Genomic DNA, 22,173 nt, shown 5'->3' with positions numbered 1-22,173 from the left:
TCATTCTGTGACTATAGGCTGAGCAGAATTGTTTAAAATAATAATAATCTGGACACTCTGTATATGATAATCTGCATGTTTTCCACAGCTCAATTTATGAATAAGTTGATTAGAGAAGACATAGACATGCAGATTATCATTTTGCTTATTTAGCAATATTTTTTCCCCTGCAGAGGGCTTTGCTTTTGCAGAGACCTGCCTCTGAATAGCTTTTATTAGTTCATGCTTTATTTTACAGTCCCATGAAGTTTTTGTCAGAACTGAAACTAGGTTTCTGTATTAGTTAATTTATTTCCAATCGAATGCAGATTTCTCTAAAGTGACTGAAATAATGTTTACATGATGAGAACCATTGATATGTAATGTGGAGCTTAACTCATCACTGTTAGGCATGTTTTCATAAATGTATTTTTATGTACTGCATGAAGATGTATCTGCCAAGTGAGGTCCGGATGAGGCTATGAAGTAAGTGTGTGTCTGTACAGACCTTTTACGTGGGAAACTCTCTCATTGGTCAGAAAAATTTTGGATATTACTTTCTTTGTCAGTTACAAAGGCCTACGGTAAAACTTGATTCAGTAGAGCTGGTGATTCATACAAACACACTTCCCACGATCCTTTGATCAGTACTGACATTTTGATGCGTCATGATGATGATTTGCTTATGAAAGTGTGTGAATCTGTGATTTCCATACTATGGAAGTCACAAACAGGCGAAGGACCACTGAGAATCTGATGAAATGCACTGTTTTGCTTTGGTGTAGCATTGGGACTGTTACTCAGGTAGGTGTCACAGCCCAGAAGATAACAGCAGAACAGGCTGTTCCTTTATCCAGTCAGTGGCTAATTTTTACATGCCAGCATTGCTTATAAAACCTTTTATGTATGCTATACAGTGGTAAATTGGAGAAGTGATGTAAAATCGTGCACTTGGCTCTCAGTGGTGGTCTCTGACAGTACACATTTGCTGAGTTTTAAATTGATCAGTTCATTTGTTCACAAATTGCAAGTAACTATCATGAAAGACAACTGCGATAGGACAGAGTCCGCGTGCACTGTGTAGCTTTTACCTGTTGGTTAAATTCTTACCTTTTAGTAAGGCTTTCAGCTGTCATTGGCACAGCTAAACAGTACTGCCTGGAGCCCGCTCTGTACCTCAGGCTCCTTACACCAAGGACTGCACTTGGCTTCATTCAGCCACTGGAGGAGGCTGCTCCCTCCATTTATAATCCCACTTCTAATGTGCTTATGAACGTACAGCACTTCTATCAAAACTTTGTGTGTTTTATCCTGCCGGGAACTTCTGTGCACACGTCTAGTTTGGAGTTCATCAGTTAGGTTTTTGTTTTTCCCTAGTAGAGCCTTTGCACTACCCATCCTTGAAATGCTTGTGCATCCTTGTATGCTCATATATATTTGCAGACTACTTTAAAATGTAGCCTTCTTTGCATCTCAGTCGGTTATCTGGAGAGATCTAGATCCTAGAGCACCTGGAGCTAACTACAACTTGCCATGATGCTGGTGAAAGCAACTTCAGTAAATTGGGATAATGAAGATAAGCATTGCTTCCACTGCTTCTAGTAGGAAAAAAATAAATCATAAATCTGGATAAAATGTGAGACCAGTTCTGATGTGCTTCCTTCCACACTTTTTTGTAGGCAAATCCGAGACACTGTACACTGGATATTCAGTGAACCAATGCTTGTTTATTATATTGGTGTGTTTCGAGATGCATTTTGGCCGAATGGAAAGCTAGCACCACCACAAAGAGCCAAGAGCGATGAACAAAAGCAAGAAACAAAACAGAGAGCACAGCAAAAACTACTTGAAAACATTCCAGGTGAGAACACTTTCCTTCCACTTCATCACAGATTTAATGCCAGTAAGGAAACTGGTTAACCACATACTGTTCTGCTACATTTTGGATTTTTCCTGTAGCGTTGTAAATTACGGTTATTTGCACAAACATAATTTTGGCCTTACCCTTTACCTCTCCTGCCTCTGTCTTGTAAAAGGCGTGGGCTTGGGTAACACTGGTGGATTTAAGATCGTGTGTTACTGTCCTCTGTATGCAATACTCAAGGAACCCAAGTTAAGGCTCTCTGCTGCCTCTCCATCAGCAAGCAGTAGGTGGTTCTGCTGCCTGGAACTACTTGACCTACAGGGAGAGCGGCACCACCACAATTACCTCTTGCTCTAATGTTTTAAAGTGGAAGAGGGAGATCTACCCACGTTGTCACTGTTGTGCTGCTGCACATTTCTGAGGAGAGGTTTCAGGGCACCAAACATTAGAGGGACATGTGGCCTGGGCAGAAGCACCCCAGATTGAGTGGGGTTTCCAGTACTTGCCTGTGCCTGCCCTTTCCCCCACACAAAGTGAGGCAGCTTCCTCCTCAGCGTGCACATTTCTAGGGCACCATCCCTTGCCATTCACAGCACAGGGAGTCATTTGGATCATTCTGCTTCTTCAGAGAGCGTGTAAACCAAAAGGCACCTAACTGTGAAGAAAGGGTATTCTATTCCATTTAGCCCTTGGAAATGCACTTAAACATTGCTTGAATGCTTTTTATCTCCTCTCCACCTGAATAACATGGATTTTAATGAGCTATTTTATAGCTTCACCGAGGTAGCTCATATCCCCTTGCATTAGGGTGTTTGTTTAATCAACTTCAACAGTGAAAATTGCAGCAAGCATGCATGCAAAATATTGGTCATCTGGTGTGTAAACGATCCTCCATCTGCTCTGTTATGATATATGCCCACTTGCCTAGAATAGCCTTCCTTAGTTGTTTTTTGTTTGTTTTTATTAGAGATGTTTCAGGACATAGTTGAATGCTCCTGAAATTCATGATAAAGCACCAAATCACTATTTATTCCTTACTGTAATTTAATCAAAAACGTAAGTAATTGACTTGAAGTTCTCTTATCTGCCTGCTTGCAAGAAATATTCCTGTGAAGATTGAGAGACAAAGTGCTAAATCTGTTTTAACTGTTATTGTTTGTGGCTGAAGGTGTATTTAAGGGAATGGATTAACAGCATATGAGATTAGACTTGACTGTGTGAGGTGAACTGCCTAGAAGGCACACTACATAATCATGTTGAAACACTTCAAATGTTGTCACTGAGATGCATGAGCTGTTATTTAACTTGGGAATCTTGAGACTTCAAGGGTATCTTTTCAATCGGTGACCTAAGTTGGTGAATGGGGTTATGCATCTTCTAATCATCTTACGTGAGGTGCAGCATTTTTGTTTCCTATCTGTATGTATTTGTGGGCAGTAATGTTGGTTGGATGCAGTGCCTGGCATGAGCAAAACTAAGCTGAAGTAACATTGGTTGCAGATACTCTGCAGAGTCTTGTTGGACAACAAAACGCCCGTCACGGTGTAGTGAAAGTGTTCAATGCGCTGCAAGAAAGAAAGGCTAACAAGCATCTATTATATGTGAGTAACCAGAAAAATAGCCTGTTAAGTTTCTGATACTATTAATTGCTGAGCTCTGCCTACTCAGTATTAATGCCTGCAGTGTGTGTTCTTGAAGATATTTCTATCAGACTATTGTTTGGTGTGAAAGTAGCTTTGTTGTTGCTAAAGTAAGTCATAAAAAATATACTCGTTTCATCATTCGAGTAGTCTTGATTAACGAAAAGCTGTTTACAATACAGTATTACTTTTGGCTACAATAGATTGTCCACCACATCCAACTTTGCCTGACTTCATATCATAATGCATGCCAACTTCTTTGTATAGCTGAGAAAAATAAGACACTTGCTACATACCTTGGAGAATCCTAGGGAAGGAGAGCTCCTAGACTTGTCTACAGATATGATGGTTCTCTCAAAGTCCCACTCCTGTGCTGCTGGCTGGGGCTGGTCTGGATACGTGACTGGATCCAGGCACAAAGGCTCACTCCCAGTCGGTCTCTGTGACTCGTTTCCCTCAGCAGCCAGCCGGTTCCGTAGCACAGCCCCAGCACAGGAGCAGATGCAGCCCTGGCCTCCTGGTGCTGGCTCATGTGGTTTTGACAGAGCAGCAGCAGTTTATGCAGGGTGTGAAATCCCCATCTGAAAACTGCTGCCTGTGTCATTTGCTTTCTTTCAGCCTTAAGACATTTCCCCTTTCCTGTAGGGTGCGTGCTAATTTTAGGATGAATGAGAAGTAGCTGCATGAAAGATAAGCAGGATGACCCTACAAGCTTCTTTTATCTGTGAAGTTCTGAATATGTCAGGAAGGTTGAAAGAAATGATAATTTGGCATCTATTCATCTTAGGTCTTCTCTTTTTTTCAGGTTTTGATGGAACTGCTGCTAACAGAACTGTGTCCTGAGCTACGAGCTCATTTAGAGCAGCTTAATGCCACTTAGGTTTGGATCTGCACAAGTGGACCACTAGAGAAATGTCTATGTCCAATAATAGACATGAAACTTATTTTCCTCTTTTCCATAGAGGGCTGAGGACTATGATTATTTTTAGGGTTTTTCTTTTCCTCTTGATTTTTTTTGTGAAGTAAACAGACTTGAAAAGATCTGATGCTGTAGTAGGGTAGACAAAACAATGCTGTATAGTAGCCAATTTTTATTTAAATTGTTCTATTTGACTACTCTTCTGTTTCAAATATAGATTGGAAAATAAATGTTCATATAAGCTCAAAGAAACCAGAAAATATTTTAAACATTTATGAAAAGAAGTTTTGCTTATAGTGGTAAACTAATGAATGTTGTACAGTTCTAATCTCCTCGCTGAGGATTTGAGCATTCCTTTTTTCTTGTGTATTGAAAAAGCCTTGTTGTGCAATATTACATGTAAAGCTATTGTGAAAATTTTATCAATTTTGTTTTTACCAAAGATTTCCTGTAGTTTGAAGCATTTGTAAGCAATAAATAACAAAACTGGATTTCAGTACTTGATAATTAGGCTGTGCTAACAACTAATGAATGAGTTTGACAGCAGGTTTCATAAGGAATATTTATGTTACTTTGAAGTCTGTGTCCAAAGTATGTATTGTAAACTGGTATGTCCTACCAGAATGCCTGTGTTAAATGTGAGTTCAGAGATTAGTGCTTATGAACTGCTTCTATGAATAAGTAGACATTTAATTAAACTATTTGAATAGCTTCCCTGATATTACTCAGGGCTGTTTTATTCAAATACCCCAATTTCAAACAATCTTCAAATCTTTCTCTTATTTTATACAAAGGAGGGAAAAAGTAATGTCTTCAGTGTTTTTTTAATTTATGTAAAGATATGTAAATACGGTCTTAATGCACATCTAAATAATTAAACAACATCAAAAACCCATAGGTGACACTCATTACTTTCTTTCAAATTCAGCGCAGTTGTGCTTTTCAATAAACTACTTGCAGTTAGGACTGGCTGTAGCTCAAGGAACACAAAATCTATATGCTGTAGTGAAATCAGTGTTTTTAGTAATACCTAGCCTTCTCTTTTAACAGAGCAGTACAGATTTCAAGTGACAGCACAGTGCTGCGAAGAAGGATAGAGGAAGACAGGCCTAGTACAGAGGACATAGAGAGCTGCAGGAAGGAAGAAGAAAAAAAAGCATCAGTAAGAAAACGTGTCTCTGAGTAGAATTGGCTGGTATTAGAACTTGGCATGGTTTGAACAGTAATTTTTTTTGTCATACAGACTGGTTTCTAACTTCGAACCTCTGAATTCTAGGGGTAAAATGTGTTAAATGCATTTTTGCTTGTTTGTTTGAATGAGGACCTTGCACAGATTGGCTGCAGTGATGGCTCCTGGCAGGGAGATGAACAGAGACAACCCCTAAACCCCCCAGTAATGCGACACAGAACTGCTTGGTCAGAGCTGCAGCCCTGGCCCCTTGCACCAAGCAGGCAGGAGCTGTGTTTGTGCCGCTGTGGATGCTGACATGCTGAGGACAGAGCTGGGGGTGACAGCATCCAACCAACCCCTGGTGCTATAAAACCAGTCCCTGGGGAGCGCCACTAACAGGACTGGCTTGGCAGTTAGCACAGGCATGTCGCACAGGGCTGTTCAGGCAGGGCAAGGAGGAGTGCGAGGAGGATCCTCTCCTCCCTTTCCCATCTCTCTTTCTCTTCCCCTCCTCTCCTTGGGGAACTCTGCCTCGTTGCACCTAGAATTCACCATGTTGGGCACCCGTTGTAGCAGCCGGGCTGAGGTGGCAACCCAAACGGAGGAGATATGGCCTCTCTGGGTTCATGTGGGCACTCAGGTGGATCCCCTGAGGGGTGAAGTGGCAGTCCAGACTGGAGACTGCAGGGAGCTCTGGAATCTGGAGGCTCACCTCTGTCCCTGGGAAGGTGTTGGAGCAGCTTGTTCTGGATTACATCTCCAAGCAATTGGAAGAGAAGAAGGTTATGAGGAGTAGTCAGCATGGATTCTCCAAGGGGAAGTTGTGCTCGACCAACCTCATTGCCTTCTATGATGGCATCACCAGCTGGGTAGATGAGGGGAGAGCAGTGGATGTCATCTACGTTGACTTTAGCAAGGCTTTTGATACTGTCTCCCATGACATCCTGCTAGCAAAGCTGAGAAAGTGTGGGATAGATGAGTGGACGGCAAGGTGGGTTGAGAACTGGCTGACTGGCCGAGCTCAGAGGGTGGTGATCGGCGGAGCAGAGTCTGGCTGGAGGCCTGTGACTAGCGGTGTTCCCCAGGGGTCAGTGCTGGGTCTGATCTTCATTGATGACCATTGATCTTCATCAACGACCTTGATGAGGGAATAGTGTCTGCCCTCAGCAAGTACGCTGATGACACAAAGCTGGGAGGAGTGGCTGACACGCCAGAAGGCTGTGCTGCCATTCAGCAAGACCTGGACCAGCTGGAGAGATGGGCAGGAAGAAACCAAATGAGATTTAATAAGAGCAAGTTCCTGGGAAGGAACAACCACATGTGTCAGTACAGGCTGGGGGACGACCTGCTGGAGAGGAGTTCTGAGGAGAAGGACCTGGGGGTCCTGATGGACGACGGGTTGACCATGAGCCAGCAGTGTGCCCTCATGGCCAAGAGGGCTAATGGGATCCTGGCATGCATTAAAAGGAGCAGGGCCAAACGGTCAAGGGAGGTGATCCTCCCCCTCTACTCTGCCCTGGTCAGGCCTCACCTGGAGTACTGTGTCTAGTTCTGGACTCCCTGGTAAAAAAAAAGACAGGCATCTCCTGGAAAGAGTCTAGCAGAGGGCCACAAAGATGATGCGGGGCCTGGAGCTTCTTCCCTACAAAGAAAGGCTGAGAGACCTGGGTCTGTTCAGCCTGGAGAAAAGACTGAGAGGGGATCTCAACAATGTGTATAAATACCTGAGGTGTGGGAGACAGAGGGATTTGGCCACCAACCTCTTTTAGGTAGTTTGTGGGGACAGGACAAGGTGCAATGGCCACAAGGTGGAGCACAGGAAGTTCCACACCAACATGCTAAAGACCTTCTTCACGGTGAGGGTGATGGAGCATTGGAACAGGCTGCCCAGGGAGGTTGTGGAGTCTCCTCTGGAGATACTCAAAGCCCGTCTGGATGCCTACCTGGGCAGCCTGCTCTAAGGAACCTGCTTTGGCAGGAGGGTTGGACCCGATGATTTTTTGAGGTCCCTTCCAACCCCTACAATCCTGTGATACTGATAAGATGCTTCAGCAGATGTAGATGAGTTAGGAAAGCATGTGAACAAAAGAATATGCCCCTAACCAATGTGAGATTTAAAAATGGCATTTAGTATGAAATCACAATCTTTGAATGGGACATACGTGAAATCTAGATGAGTTTGGGTTCAAGCTCTTCAGAATATTAAAATTTAATGTTTAAATGCTAAAAATGGAGAAAAGTAAACAATCATTATTTGGTTCAGTTTGATTTGTGTGCTGTATAGCCGTACAACATTAAGAAAACAGGATATCTATCCCAGTAAAATGTCCTTAATCTATTTTAAGTCCTCAATACCCTTTTAAAAAGGTCTGCCTTTGCCACACCTCAGTTATGGGTGTGAGCTTTTTGCTTTTTTAAAATAAAAAAAAAATCTGTAAACTGCTTTAAACTTATAGAAAGTTGAAAATCAAACCATAAGTGATGAGCAGGCTGTAATTGCTGAATATTAAAGATGGTTTATTGTAGGAAGTACATATCAGCCATAACTAAAGGAAACACTAAATTCTCCCAAGATTAGCTTTCAGTTCAAGATCAGAAGCAACATCAGGATCCAGAAGGCATGCCTTTGAAAACAAAGAATAGGGAGTTCTGGTTTATAGGTAAAATAAAATTATACATTGCCAAATACAACACTGGTAAGGTCTTTTAAGTTTTGTAGACATCAGAGATAATCTACTTCTTAAGATACTAAAGATAATATATTCAGCATGAAGTCCCCGTTTCTAGTAACAGAAAAATTCAGTTCTTTAAAATTAGCATAATCTACTACAGTGTTAGGTTTGGTTTCAAAAATATATATTTTTTGTAATATTTGTTGCTGTGGCATGTGCTGGCACCACAGCCAAAAACTGTAAGCAGAAATCTACTTACAGATTGAGTTGTTTTCGTTCACTTCCATTATTTATGCCAGTACCCTCTTGCACACCCATAATCTCTTCCTTGAATCTTTCAAAACTGCAGCTGGTCAGTTATTTAAAAAAGCAACCAATTTTCATTTTAAATTAGTACAATTGTAAAATTAACAACATTATTCTCTGGGCACGAAAGAAACTGAACACACCCACTACTTGTCTTCTACTTGTTCTAACATTACCCCTTCAGGTACTTTCCTTCTTTACTTGGTCTGTCCCTCCTCTAGAGTTGTAGCTGTAGTGATGCATGGCACCAGTCAACAGCAATAATTTCCCTTTCTACGAAGAAGTTACTGACATATCTATGTCAGTCTCAAATGTATTGCTACCGAATGATGAGTGAAAGTTGTGAATTTTGGTCAGTTCTGTTGGTAACACTAGCCTAGACAGAAAATGGGATTATACTCACATGAAGCCATGCAGGAATGGAATCCTGACATATTTCCTCCATGCTTTAAGTTTTACCTAGGACTACTGGCTACAGTGCTCATGCCACCCCACCTGATATTCTGTTCCTGATTTCCTCATCCTATCCTCTGCAACACTTTTTACAACAGAGAAACAACGTATTTAAAGTGCATGAATTCCTCCACAGGATCACCTGTTCTGCTAAGTATCTTCTGCTGTGGGCTTTCCTGAGTAAAGAGCCACAAAACTTGTCAGCTGATAGCTTACCATTTGCATAATTCTCCATTTAGTTGGACTGCACCACGCAGGGCCTTGAAGTATTTTAATTAAGGAAACAAATGATCTCTGCACAGAGATCATAGAGAATCTTAGCAAGACTGCATCCATGCTCCTACACTCCCTTCAGAGGGCATAATCATATTTCCCTGCCTGTACTTTTAGGTATCTCTAATGTAATTTAGTGTTTTGTTTGCTTGTTAGTTTCTTAAAGGCCATGATTAATCTTTTTCTTCAGGCAATAAATCTTACTTCAACTTCAGCACTTTAAAAAATGTGACCTATTTTTCTTCTACATACCAGTAATAGTAGATCCTCAGCTATCAGTAAAAATGTAAATGTGAAAATAAGCATGAAAAACAGTTAGACTGATTTAAATATCATTAATGAAGGTACTAATTGTTAGAGATTCTGAAGTAGAGAGGAAAAAATATATTTTTTTCAGTTTGAATGACAGCAAATCAATCAGAGATAAAATTATTAAAATAATTTAAGTAATGTATTTTGCAAGCTCTTCATTGTGGTGACTGACAGTGAATTTTTTAAATTTGGTAGAATGAATTGTTTTACTTAAGCAAGTGTTCAGGCAATGCCCTTCAAGACTATTTTTAGTAGTTTTCAATTTAAATTTATCGCTCTTCATTTTCTTGCACGGATTGTTAACGTTATTTATGTTGGAGCCTTTAATATAACCAAACAGCAAGTTTAAAGGCTCAAATCCAAGGCATCACTTGATCTCAGGAGCTATAAATTAGTCCGTGAGACTTTGCCAGCTTACCATAGAATAATATTTTTTAGCAGCAGCTTGGTCTTGCTGTACACCTCGGCCAAGATGGAGGCATCTAGCCAAGTAGAAAGCAGCCATGGCGACCCCTTTGGCTATGTAGGTTGGAAGACAATCAGTCATCTTTGCTAGCGTATCTATGTCGTCATTTTCTGTAGTCCTGTGGTAGAATTTACAGCATTAGGTTAGATAACGCATTTAAGTCAACTGTATTCCTATAGGACTTGATAATAACTCTTTTCCATTTATGTGTAACTATCCAAGATGAGCTGAAATTTACTTGTAATCAGCTGGCCAAACCGCATTCTCCTTTTCACTGGTTTGAAGTTGGGATTACTTGAATATTGTGATACTAAATACAAGAAAGGTAAATTTTACAGTCACTTTCACTGAATCTATACTAGTTATAAAAGGCAGTATTTCACACTAATTGTACCTATTAAAATATAACAATATCCCAGATTCTTGATAGGATATTGGCAGACCGTGGTAATCAGAGGATTTTGGACATACGTTGAGAGCCTGATGTTATAAGACCTACTTATAAAAACGACTGATGACTGCTTCAGCTCAATTACTCTCTTTTCTGCATGCATCTGTCTGCTTGCTGTCACCTTGTTTTCAGCATGTTGTTTTTACTAAAAATGTTTATAGCAACCAGAAGGACCATGTGAACATTGTCTTAATGATGAGGTTATAATTACAATTGTTACTACACTTTTAAGTACAGCATTTCAAAGTGGAAATTGATTTTTTTCCAACTGGTATCTTAAAATGGAATCCCCTAAACTCATGTTCTTTCCAGGTAACAAAGGTAAATATATGTTTCTTTGTACATCGTTTTATAGTTTTGTCATGGCAAATAGTCGCAGACTCACAAGAAAAGAAAAGAAAAGAAAAGAAAAGAAAAGAAAAGAAAAGAAAGGAGTAAGTCATAGCTATGTCCTATAAAACAGTGTTTATGAAAGATTGTTCTGACTCTCTGCAAGTCAGTGCCTGCTAAATCACTTGAACAAGTTGGCTGCAATATGCTCCCACCTAATTCAATCCCATTAACAAATGCAGTAACAAAAAAGAACCACTTAACAAGAACATTTAAATATAATGACAGTAACCTACTACCTCTTTTATCTTTCCTGATGCAGTGTTTTTACCTTCCTTTCCAAGAGATATAAAACAGGACACTGAGGCAAATAATAATATCAATCAAGTCAGACAAGACTTCTAGTTTAGCACACCTGTCTTTAAGAACATGGTATAACAACGGTAAGTGAAACCATATGGGATTTTTTTTTTTTTTTTTTTTCAGTGAAGAATATTGGTAGCTAATCAAAACTTCAAACGTTGGGCAGTGGTACACCATACATAATCATGTAATGTTGTGTTATGCACAAACATTATATACAAATGTACAGACAAACTGTAATAGGTGTGAACGTATAAGGACAAAGGACTTTTAACAGGAAAGGTACTGATGATTGATACAACTGGTTGAGCTGCTGTGAGAGTTTGCCTCAAGGCCAAATGCAATTCCAATTACTTGGACTGTTTCAAATATTTTGGTAGAATTTTTTGCTTAAAAATGGTCATTTATAACTGCAGTGTGGAATTTTATTGCTGTTCTCTGTGAGCACAGTCACAGCCAATGAAGTGCCCTGTTTATTTGTCTGAATAACCTGTCCTGCTGCATCGCCTGGAGGGGACATGTTCTAAGCAAGACTAGCTAGACTAAACTGAACAGTTTACTCACAGTGCAAGAGAAAGAAAAGCAGCATGTTCTGAGAGAAAACAACCCTTTTTAGCAATGAGCATAGCAAATAGCATTTATTGCTGACCTGCTGAATTACCAGAGCTGCTGCTATCCCTTGGCATGTACAGGGGCAGCTTCTCTCAGATTGTAACACATCTGATTGCCGGACAGCAGCGCCTTCATAAACATACCACAGAAAGCATGAAAGCTGTTGCATGCTGCTTGTGTAAGTAGTTCTTAGCCTCTTTGTATGGTATTTCTAGCAAAAGAATAATCTGACTACTTGACCAAACCTCTGACACGCTGACCAGCTGTGGAAGTTTGTCACAGAAATGTGCTGTTGATCAGCCACTGAATGGCACCACCATTGCTTTTCTCCTCCCATGCCTAGTTCAACGTAGAGAAGCCTGATGCAGACTGGCTGTTTTAATACTGCAGCCTGGCACAGAAGTTGCTATTTCTGCCATACACAAACCTCTCCAGAGTTATGTAGGTAGAGCAGCAAGTCCCCAAGTGGCTGCCTGTAAAAACGCCAGTCAGCGCTTACTTAACTGTGGCTCAGTCCAGCACCTCTGCGCAAGCAGATAATTACCAGAAACCACTTGCACGCAGGTGATGACTAGTTTGTGGTCCAGGCTCAAAAATGCGTACGTAATAGGCATCCCCGTAAGCAGCAACTGATGGAAAGCTAAAGGGTGGTGGCTTGGCACTGCTTGCAGCAGCTACTTCTAGGTCTGCACACTGCTCAGATAGCTTGCTGTGGGATCCCAATTAGTATCAAGGCCTGCATTTCCCATAAATGAGACAGGAACTAGACCAAAATGTTGAGCCACAGAGCAGGGAAATCATGGGGGAGAAGATGGTGGGTAGGAAACACTAAGATAGAGGCTGTGGAGAGCAGAAGAATATTTATAGGGGTTTAAAATGGAATAGGGAAGGCAGCTGAGTTTGTGGACGAGGAGACAGAAAGGCAGGGTTGAGTGTGGGCTCCTACTTGGGATTCTATTTCAAGTCTGTTTTGCTTCACAGGATCAGAAAGAAAAGTTCATCTGCACCAAATAACTGAGAACTTTATAGTCTTAATTTTGTCTGTGGTTTGCAATTCCCTCTTAAAAAATGAGGTCTTGCAATTCATTAACTCGACTGTCTCCTGATCTGGAGAGCCAAAACCATAAACTTAATAATCACTTTAATCTAAGTTCCATCATCTTACATGAATACAATAATAACAAATTAACTTCACCTCATAGCTATTGTAGCAGCTGTTGAGTAGAACTTTCTATTGTAATAATATTCCACAAGATGGCCTTGAGCATAGATGTTTCCACGTTCTGCTGCTCCTTTCAGGCACTCCAAAGCAGCCTTAGTGTTCTGATGTATACCTTGTCCATAGAGATACATAACACCAAGCACACCCTGTGATTCCAGACTTCCATTGCCGCATGCTTCTGAATGCCAGAAAAAGGACTAAACAAGAAGCAGAGAGTTGTTTTCTGTGTATTTCCGTGGATGTTTTGCATTAACTAAATGACTTTTTAATGTGATGATATATTCACTTTAATTAGTTATCTTGCATACTGTTTGCTTAAAACCTTTTACATCAACCAGTCTGTAAGAAGTGCTTATAAGAAAACAGATTCTCTGTAAGGCTTTTAAACCTGCTTAATTTACTGTGAGAGCTGTCAATCAGTGACACCTGCTTGATTTTTTTATTTTTATTTTTTGAAGTGCACTGAGGCTGACAAAACTGTAATGCACTCTATCCTACTCCCTGATACTCCCACTAAATAAATAAATAAATCTCAGCTAGCAGTGTCAAACTAGTCAAAAGTGAGAGATTCAGACCATCTGTTCACATGGGCTTAAATGAACAATAATGTCTAGCAGTGCTTAAAATACAGTTTTCAGAATTAAATATATCACCATAATCTTTCTGTGAAATCCTAAGTTAACTGGAACTCATGAAATTCAGAAGGGTATAAGCGGGCTTTACCTTCCTCAGATCTTTTAGAGCTGACATGGAGTAAAGCATTCCTAAAGTACTCTGGGCCTTCACGCTTGCTTTTGGATTCCCATGGTCTGCAGCAATAAGCCATAACCTAAGAAAATGGGGACAAAGTTCGTTCAGTAACACAGCATCCCAGCATCTGAAACTCATCAGGAAAATTGTCTGCCATTACCTTTCAGCCTCTTCAGTTGAATGTTTAACACCACAACCTTCATAATAAGCTCTGCCAAGATTGTATGCAGCAGCAAACTTCAAGTGTCTTGCTTTTGAGGAATCAGAGTTGAGTATTTTCTTCATGTATTCCACTCCCTTTTCCTACAAAGGAGGTATTTCAATCATTACATACAGACTGGGAAAAGGATGAAGTAACAAACCTGAGAATCTGCCAACATTTGCAAGACAGGTAGTTTTTCAGTTCTAAAACCTCTCTCTATAATACGTGGGGATAGTGTGGATACCAGTTAGACTGGTATTTCATTTGCCTAAACACTTCTTATGTGTTTGTAATTTTTTAAAAAGTTTGATATTTTTGTTTAAGCAGACCTGTGTCTGATAACTGTTTCAACAAATTCTGTTTTGTAATGGCTATTATTCTATAAAATAGATGGCATAGATCTTTACTCAGTTTTCAGTACACCCGTAAAGATTACACTTTGACATCTTGGAACCTAATCTCATCTACTGCCGTTCTTCTTGCATTACTTTCAGAACACCAGAAATTTTCCTCCTCTTTTTAGAAGAAGTTGCTATTCACTTACAATTCAAAGAAACATGTTACTATTGATTTATGATATTATTAGCTAATTTTCCTTCTGTTCCTGCATGAAATCTAGCATACCACATTTTCAAGCATAATTTTGTTTAGCATCTATGTTCACAGGTTAGAAAGTATTTTTAAAAATACTTCTGTGTAACAGATGTTTTACACTTTGAAATGCAGTTATTTGATTTTCATTTTTATAGATTCTATTATCATTTATCTGCACGGCTTATTAAAAAGTAACAAACTAATAGCAATTTTTAAACAAGCTAAATAGCTTCCATGAAGTATAATCAAATCCTTATAAGCGAAACTGTAAAACACAAGTTCTCATAAGTGTTTGTCAGATAAACCTATTTTGTTATAGCTGGTTTTGAAAATTCTTCAGCCAAGAACCCTCCTTTTACAATGCTCTGTAAGCATCTGCACCTCATGAAACTATTTCTAAATCAGTGACCCATTTATTTTAAATTAAATGATCAAGTTTACAAAGAAGCTCTTAGTAATTATAGATTGATATTAGAAGAAGAGTAAGAAGTACAGCTAAGCTACTCACGGGGTCTTCATTAGTGCCTAGTCCATCGTAATGCATTACGCCAAGCTGATACATTGCTTGAAAATCCGTATCCTTGATTTTTTCAAATTGTATTAACGCTTCTTGGTACAACCCCTGGGAAAGATAGAATGAATAATGAAGTACACAGAATAAAGAGTACATACCTCAACTTAACTCTCCAGTAGATACCCTCTTATAGTTTTTCAAACTGGAGCATTTCCCTCATAGAAAAAAAAAAAAAAATGCAACCACACAAGTGGCAGAAAACAGAAGTAGAGTAAGTCAATAACTGCAAAAACATTGGATAGGGTGGAAGCAATGAGGACTTCCAAATAAGGCTTCATCATTTTAATATATAAATAAAGAAAGAAATGAAAGTAGTGCACAAATATAATCCCTGAAACCAAAAGGTGTCCTGACAAGCCTCTTTCACTCCCCCCTGAAGCCATCTTTTTAATTGAAGTAGATAAGAGCCTAATTGAGATGCACTGTCCTGCTGGACAGACCTTAATTTAGGTGGCCTTGAGGGCCTAAGAGCCACCATAACGTCTCAGCTAAGGGTTGGGTTCCCAAAGACTAAACCAGGATGTTTGAGGAGTTTATGGGTTCAGCTGTCTGCCTCCCTTTTCTTATGAGGGCACTACCTGCAACCGCAGAGATACCAGAAGGGCAGGAGAAACAGGTCTTAGGAATAAACCTGCGCCAGATTCAAGAGATTTAAAGGCCTGCAAACTACAGCGAGTCTTCATCTCATTCTTCTGTAACGACCTCATGTATTCTGCCCCCACAATACATTTAAAATATCCTACGTTTAACTATTTTTTTTGAGTAAACTTGATAAAGAAATAAGGCTTCTGCAAATGCTTCCATCTGCTGTTCCTAGCCTTTTTCTTCTGCATATAAAGCTTTTAAATGCATTGGTTAACTTCAATTAAATATGAAAAGCAGATGAACCTCTCAAAAGATCATTCGTATCCTGTAATATGAAAATCCATGCATATACGTGAGGATCTAAATTTATGCCAGTCTCAAGAGGAAAGTAATTAAAGTGCTCTGCAGATTTTTTTTTTTTTAGCTAGTTGGTGTGTGCTTTGCCTTAAGATCCCTCCTCACAGCATGTGCCCTGCCACGTGCAGGGATGCTGTTAGAGCAGACCCTGGGGAAGGCACACGTAGCACAGTAGGGAACAAGGAGTTAGGAGCACAGAAGTCCTTGATCTATGGGAAGGCAATTGCAGTGTTATGCCGATATGCATTTTTAGGTAATACGGACATCTATCCCTAAATATGGAAATCAAAGCCTGCTCAAAGAATAAATTTATGGTGCACAGCAGTATCTACCTTGGATATCTAGGCCAGCACATCAAGACACAGACAGGCCTGCTGCTCCACAGGACCAGTTTTGCTCATGTTGAGATCAGCCAGTGCAGTAACAAAACCGTTACAGAAAGCTGAAGCCCTGAACAAGTTAATGCTGCTCCCGCTGCTAACCATGAGGCTGATGTACACTGTGCCACATATGGCACTACTAGCAGTACTGAACCATGCACATCCCATTTGAAAATATGAGTTGGAACATGTACAATATCCTTTTCCATCCTTCTGATCTGAGCTATTCCAAGGATTCGGGTCCTTAGACACACCTACTCTTAGAGTCATATTTGCATTTTTTTAAATCTGGCTTCACAAGAAGTAGAAGTTTTTCTTCATCTGCCAGCTAATCTGATGCTCTTCCCTGAGCATTTACTTCCAAATACCCAGGCCAATTTTAGCCTACGTGGGCAGGGACAGAAATCCTGCAGATAATGTTTCGGCAAGTTTGATGAAAACTGGTGGCTAGGTAGGGAAGGAAGATTGAGAGCTGTGTCCTAGGTCAGGAACCATTGACACCATAACAAAAGGCACTGTACTTGGCCAGTCAGCTGGCCAAAAAACAACTCAGTTTGGAAGCTGTAGCACAGACTGCCACTTACTTACCTGGGGTGCTTGGGAAAAGTGGAGGAAAAATACATTTAGTAAGAACACCTGCTGATTTTAATGGGAAAAACAGGAATAAACATCTCTTGTAGCTTTTTTTAAAAGGTATTTCTTTTCCCACTGAAATTGTATTGAAAGTTGTCAGCTTTATAATGTCTATTTAAAAAGGAAATCACAACCTCTTCATAGTACAGCTGTCCTTTTAGAAAACATGCCAGACGATCTCCATCTTTTATTCTCTTCTCCAACAGTTCCTCTGCTTTTGCAAATAAAGCAGCATGGCTGTAGTCCTCTGCTTAAAAATAAACATATATATATATTTTTCCAAAACAGAACAGATGGAACAGCATCAAAAAGCACACTAAAGCTCTGGAGCTAGTGGTGTCCCCTTTTCACTATGCTTTTAAATGACTAAGCTGAAACAAGGATTGGAGCATCTGTTTTATGAGGAAAGACTAAGCAAGCTGGGCCTGTTTAGCCTAGAGAAGAGGAGATTGAGAGGTGTTTATCTACCTCTATAAATACCTGAGGGGACAATGCAAAGTGGATGGGGCCAAACTCTTCTCAGTGGTGGCCAGTGACAGGACAGGGGGTAATGGGAATAAATTGAACCACAGGAGGTTTCATTGCCGTATGAGGAAGAACTTTACAGTTTGGGTGACAGAGTACTGGAACAGGCTGCCCAGGGAGGTTGTGGGGTCTCCTTCTCTGGAGATATTCAAAACCCGCCTGGACACCATCCTGTGTAACATGCTCTAGGTGACCCTGCTTGAGCAGGGGGGTTGGACTAGGCAATCTCTGGACGTCCCTTTCAACCTGAACCATTCTGTGATTCTGTGACATAGTGCTGCTTCGTAAAACGAAAAATAAAGATCAGTAAAGACACGGTGACTTCACTGAAAGCTAAGTTTGACATGGAAGAACAGAAGCGTTTCACACAGGATGTGTTTCCATCCTACATGGGTTACAAGACCACCATTTCTCTTAACTTACCTGGCCCCTCAAGGGCGGGCAGAGCGCTGCAAGCCTGGGGCAGAGGCTCCCCACGCAGCTTCATGGTGGCTGCCCGCCTCCCTCCCACCTGCCCCATGGTAGTGAGAAGCGGGCCCGGCCCCGCCATGGTGACCATTGTCTGCGGGGCCTGGGCCTGGGCTGGCGACTGGCACTAGCAGCAGGAGTGCCATGAGGGGAGGTGGCCCAGGGCTGTGGCCATGCTACCTGCCTCGAGCTGGCTGGGGCTCTGAGCCCAAAAAGCCGTTGGGAGGAGCGGGAGGAAGGGAAAGGAAATTTCTGGCTGTTGGCCAGTTCCGAGCAGTGTGCGGAGTAACATGCCCGGCTAGCGCAGGCTGGGGCTTGGGCATTGCCCAGATCGTTCCTACTAGCTGCTGGTCCTGTTGTGAGCTGAACACAGCTAAAATACCTCATGGGAAGCAATTGCAGGCAAAATAACAGAAACACAAAGGATTGTTTCCACCACTGTTGATAGCTTCTGGCTGTCTCCCTTATAAAAAGATATACAATACCAGAAGGCCACAAGGGCACTTTTAAAAGTCTTTAGCTACATCCCCCCACCCCTTTTTTTTCTTTCTTTCCTTTTTTTTTTTTTTTCTTAGCAATTGTCGCTCTTCCATTTTTGGCAATGTAATCTGCTTCTATAGCAACAGAGGTAGAGGACGCGGTCAAAATAGAAAAGGAATGCTTGCAGAGTTACGCGGTTAAGCCTGCGGGCTGCACATCGTGTTTTCAGACAGACCCAATGACTCTAAGCGCCAAAAAAAGTCCTAAAACTCATCCTGATTCATTTTACTTATATGGCATAGTCTAAGAAGTGTGCAGGAAAAGAAACTTTTTTTGACAGCACAGACAAATTACTGAATTTAGGAAGCACTTTCTGTGGAAGCCAAGGTACCCTTCAGAAAAGGCAGCTCTGAGTGCCTTGCTGCTTTTCTTTCTGCAGGAGCGTGCAGGTGTGGGTGTGAGGTCCCACAGCTCAGCTTGGTGTATCCCACTGCTCACACGCATTTATTAGGACCAGTTTTTCCAATTTCACCAGCTCAATACCTATGCAAAGCGAGTGGCTTGAGACATAGCCAGCACAGGGGCAGGAGAGTTCTGCGGGCACAAATGAGATGGGCGCAATGCGACACAGGGCTCGGGAACTAATTAACAGCGAGTCTTAAGAGAGCTGCAGCTGGTGGGATGGAGGTGGTTAGGCTGGAAAGATGGGATTGCTCAGGTGGGGAATCACAAACCTGTGCACTACTGAGGTAATTAGTGCTGGGGAGGGAAGGCCCTCAAAGGGGAACATGCTGGGGTGATCCAAGGCTGCCTGGGCTTATGTGACTGCTGGAGGTTTGTGCTTGCAGTTGCTTAAAACTTGCTTAAAACAACTGTGGATTTCTGGCATGTGTGTGGAGGGAGGTATTCTGTCCCTAACAATTCTCAATTAGGAGTGTAGGGGTTTTATTTGTTTATTAACTAGTTTGCTTGTCTAGCTGTTCAGGGAAAAAAAAAAATAGTATGAAAGGAGAGGTGAAAACTGTTACATAGTGAAATGCTTCAATTGTGCTGACATATTGCATATTTACCTGGAATTCTGCACCTTTAAAAAAAAATACTATATGTGCGTTCATGTTCCACTACTTAAATAATTTATATTTATTTTCACAAAGGAGAAGCAACGGGCACAAACTGAAGCACAGGAAGCTCTGGCTGACTATGAGGGGGCACTTCTGTACCGTGAGGTGACAGAGTGCTGGGACAGGCTGACGGAGAGGTTGCACAGTCTCCTTCCCTGGAGATACCCAAACCCCGCCCGGCTGCCATCCTGCGCAAGGTGCTGCAGGTGACCCTCAGCAGGGGTTGGACTGGGTGACCTTCCGAGGCCCCTTCCAACCTCGGCCATTCGCACACAGCCCAGGGCCGACATATGCCGAGTCCCCTCCCTCAGCAGCCTCCGTGCGGGACGTGTGGCGGCGCCGCGGCGCCATGGCCGCCCGCCGCTGGCCGTGCGGGCGCGGCGCGGGGAGGCGGCTGTGCTGTGGGCCGGCCGCCCGCTGCCTCCCCTCCCATGGGCGCCCCGTGGCGGCCGTGCGGGGCCGGCTGCCGGCGCTGGGCGGGGGCTGTGGCCGCCAGGGTCCCCTCCCCGAGCTCCGGGAGCCGGCCGCGATGCGGGAGGTGAGGCTGGGGCTGGAGCAGCCAGCAAAGCCGTGCGGGCTCGCTGTTCGCTCTCGGAGGATGAGTGCGGTGGGAGGCGAGGGGGACTGGCGGTGGTGCTGCAGCTTCCCCCGTGCTCCCTTTCAGCCCGGCGGCGGCTTCAGCGCCCTGTTGGAGGCGGGGACCGGCGTGAACGCACCCGCGGATGCCTTCGGCCAGTCCCCGGCTCACCTGGCCGCGGGGGGCGGCGAGGCTTGCTTCCTGCTGTGGCAGCTGCAGACAGGCGCCGACCTGAACCAGCAGGTAAAAACGCACGGGTGTCGTTTCTCCCACTTCTAACCTCCCGTCAGGAAGCTCGCCTTTTATATTTATTTATTTTGCTTAACCTGGGAGAGGTTTTGTATATAGACAGCTGCACTGCATGAGGTGTCTGGGGTTGCTGATTTTACAGCAGCTTTATTCTATTGTGAACCAGCAACCCTATCTATACCGCCGTAGCTATTTCGTACTGCTGCATATGGTGCTTTCACACTGTGCAGCTGTCAAAAATTTCTTTTAATAGAAATGAGTATTCTTTCTGCCTTTCAAATTTTGCCCCCGCTTCCTCTGAATGTGCGGATTTTTCCTCTAGCTGCAGCTTTTAATTGGTCCATACCTCTGAGTTTGTAGCAGCAAGCTGTCAGTCAGTCCCTGAACAGTGCTGAAAGGTGCAGTTGATCAGCACCTTAATCAGCACCAAAACGTATTCTGTGTAAATAATCTTTATAAAGCTAAGGTTAAACCCTGAGTATAGCATGGGACAGCAGTCCTACTGCTCTGTTGGATTATCAGAATACATTAAACAAATGTTTACTGGCAATTACTGGGTATACTTCACTAGCCATATTCCTTTAATCTCTCTTCAATTCACAACCAACCGGTATACAGAACACCACTCAAAACAGTCATGTTGGAGAACAAAGTAGCTTCATCCTATTCCTTTTCTTTCAAACAACCTATATATATATATATATATATATATATATATATATATAAATATATATATATATATAACAACTGTTTTATACGTTTAGGATTGCCTTGGAGAAGCCCCAATTCATAAAGCAGCAAAAGCTGGGAGTTTGGAATGTCTTGCTCTCCTGGTTGCTGGTGATGCCAAAATTGAGTAAGTTAAGCTACATCTAATCATTTCTGTATCAGCTCTCAAAAGATGCATGTTTTGTACACTTTCTTGTTGAGGGTGCTGCTAAAAGCTGCTGTCAGCTAAAGCTGACAGCATGGCTGTAGACATACAAGCAGTATCAAAAGCAGCAATACACATGAACACATTACATAGACCATATGCTGTTCAGTTCCGTGTTGAAGTAACTGCTAAGAGAATGTTCTTGCTCATAGGTTCTTGTTGATTTTCCATTCTAGTGTTGCACTCATCTTACTCACACCTTTCTGATGCATTAAGCCAGTCATAGTTTGGTGACAGATATGTTTTTAAATAATTACTCCTTTTTGCATTTAGTGGCAGCACCCACTATCACTAGAGCCCTATCCTTGGCAAACCTTCTTGGTGTTGATTCTTTGTACTTCTGATTAAACTTATCACTTAATGAATCTTGATTGTTGTTTGCTCATAATACATATTCCAATTCATATGAATTGTGACTATTAATTTTGTGTTTCAGCTTGTGCAACAACAGTGGGCAAACAGCGGCAGACCTTGCACTGGCTTGTGGCTTTCTGGAATGTGCCAAGTTCCTGAAAACAATTCAGCACACTCAAACTATGAAACTGAGAGGACAGTCTAGCTCCTCACTAAATGGCAACCACAGCATGCTGAGTGAGGATCTAGCAGCACAGGAACAAGAATGGGAAGCAAGCAGATCAACAAGCAGAAAGAGGAGAAGGTCAGATGGTGTGTAATACCAGTGGCTTACCATTTGTTGTATTTCTAATCTTT

General features: G+C 41.9%; 3 protein-coding genes across 4 annotated transcripts in view; 2 read left to right on the top strand and 1 right to left on the bottom strand.

Annotated features, from left to right (window-relative positions):
* SNX25 (sorting nexin 25) overlaps nucleotides 1-5,312 on the top strand; it is a 79,982-nt gene extending 74,670 nt beyond the window's left edge. Inside the window, exons 17-19 of the mRNA XM_082759515.1 lie at nucleotides 1,659-1,840; nucleotides 3,344-3,444; nucleotides 4,289-5,312. Coding sequence (XP_082615641.1) covers nucleotides 1,659-1,840; nucleotides 3,344-3,444; nucleotides 4,289-4,363 — 358 coding nt within the window. The 3' untranslated portion in view covers nucleotides 4,364-5,312. The remainder of the gene's footprint in view (nucleotides 1-1,658; nucleotides 1,841-3,343; nucleotides 3,445-4,288) is intronic.
* A 2,819-nt stretch (nucleotides 5,313-8,131) lies between these two features.
* Nucleotides 8,132-15,138, bottom strand: LRP2BP (LRP2 binding protein; the record flags this gene model as incomplete). The annotated part of the gene is made up of 6 exons (XM_082759526.1): nucleotides 15,088-15,138; nucleotides 13,944-14,086; nucleotides 13,757-13,862; nucleotides 13,007-13,230; nucleotides 10,008-10,173; nucleotides 8,132-8,197 (listed from the first exon to the last, which is right to left on the bottom strand). Exons 1-6 carry the CDS (start codon nucleotides 15,121-15,123, stop codon nucleotides 8,132-8,134), a joined length of 741 nt encoding a protein of 246 aa, XP_082615652.1. The 5' UTR covers nucleotides 15,124-15,138.
* Nucleotides 15,139-20,056: 4,918 nt separating this feature from the next.
* Nucleotides 20,057-22,147, top strand: ANKRD37 (ankyrin repeat domain 37). 2 transcript variants are annotated; one of them, XM_082760101.1, is made up of 4 exons: nucleotides 20,057-20,240; nucleotides 20,367-20,522; nucleotides 21,293-21,384; nucleotides 21,899-22,147. In XM_082760101.1, exons 1-4 carry the CDS (start codon nucleotides 20,232-20,234, stop codon nucleotides 22,134-22,136), a joined length of 495 nt encoding a protein of 164 aa, XP_082616227.1. In that variant the 5' UTR covers nucleotides 20,057-20,231; the 3' UTR covers nucleotides 22,137-22,147. The 2 variants fall into 2 exon arrangements, with proteins under 2 accessions (XP_082616227.1, XP_082616226.1); XM_082760100.1 differs by having other exon boundaries at nucleotides 20,057-20,522.
* The last annotated feature ends 26 nt before the right edge of the window (nucleotides 22,148-22,173 follow it).

This window comes from Aythya marila (assembly GCF_965140915.1).
Source record: "Aythya marila genome assembly, chromosome: 4".
Lineage (NCBI taxonomy): Eukaryota > Metazoa > Chordata > Aves > Anseriformes > Anatidae > Aythya > Aythya marila.
This window is presented reverse-complemented; position numbering and strand designations above follow the sequence as displayed.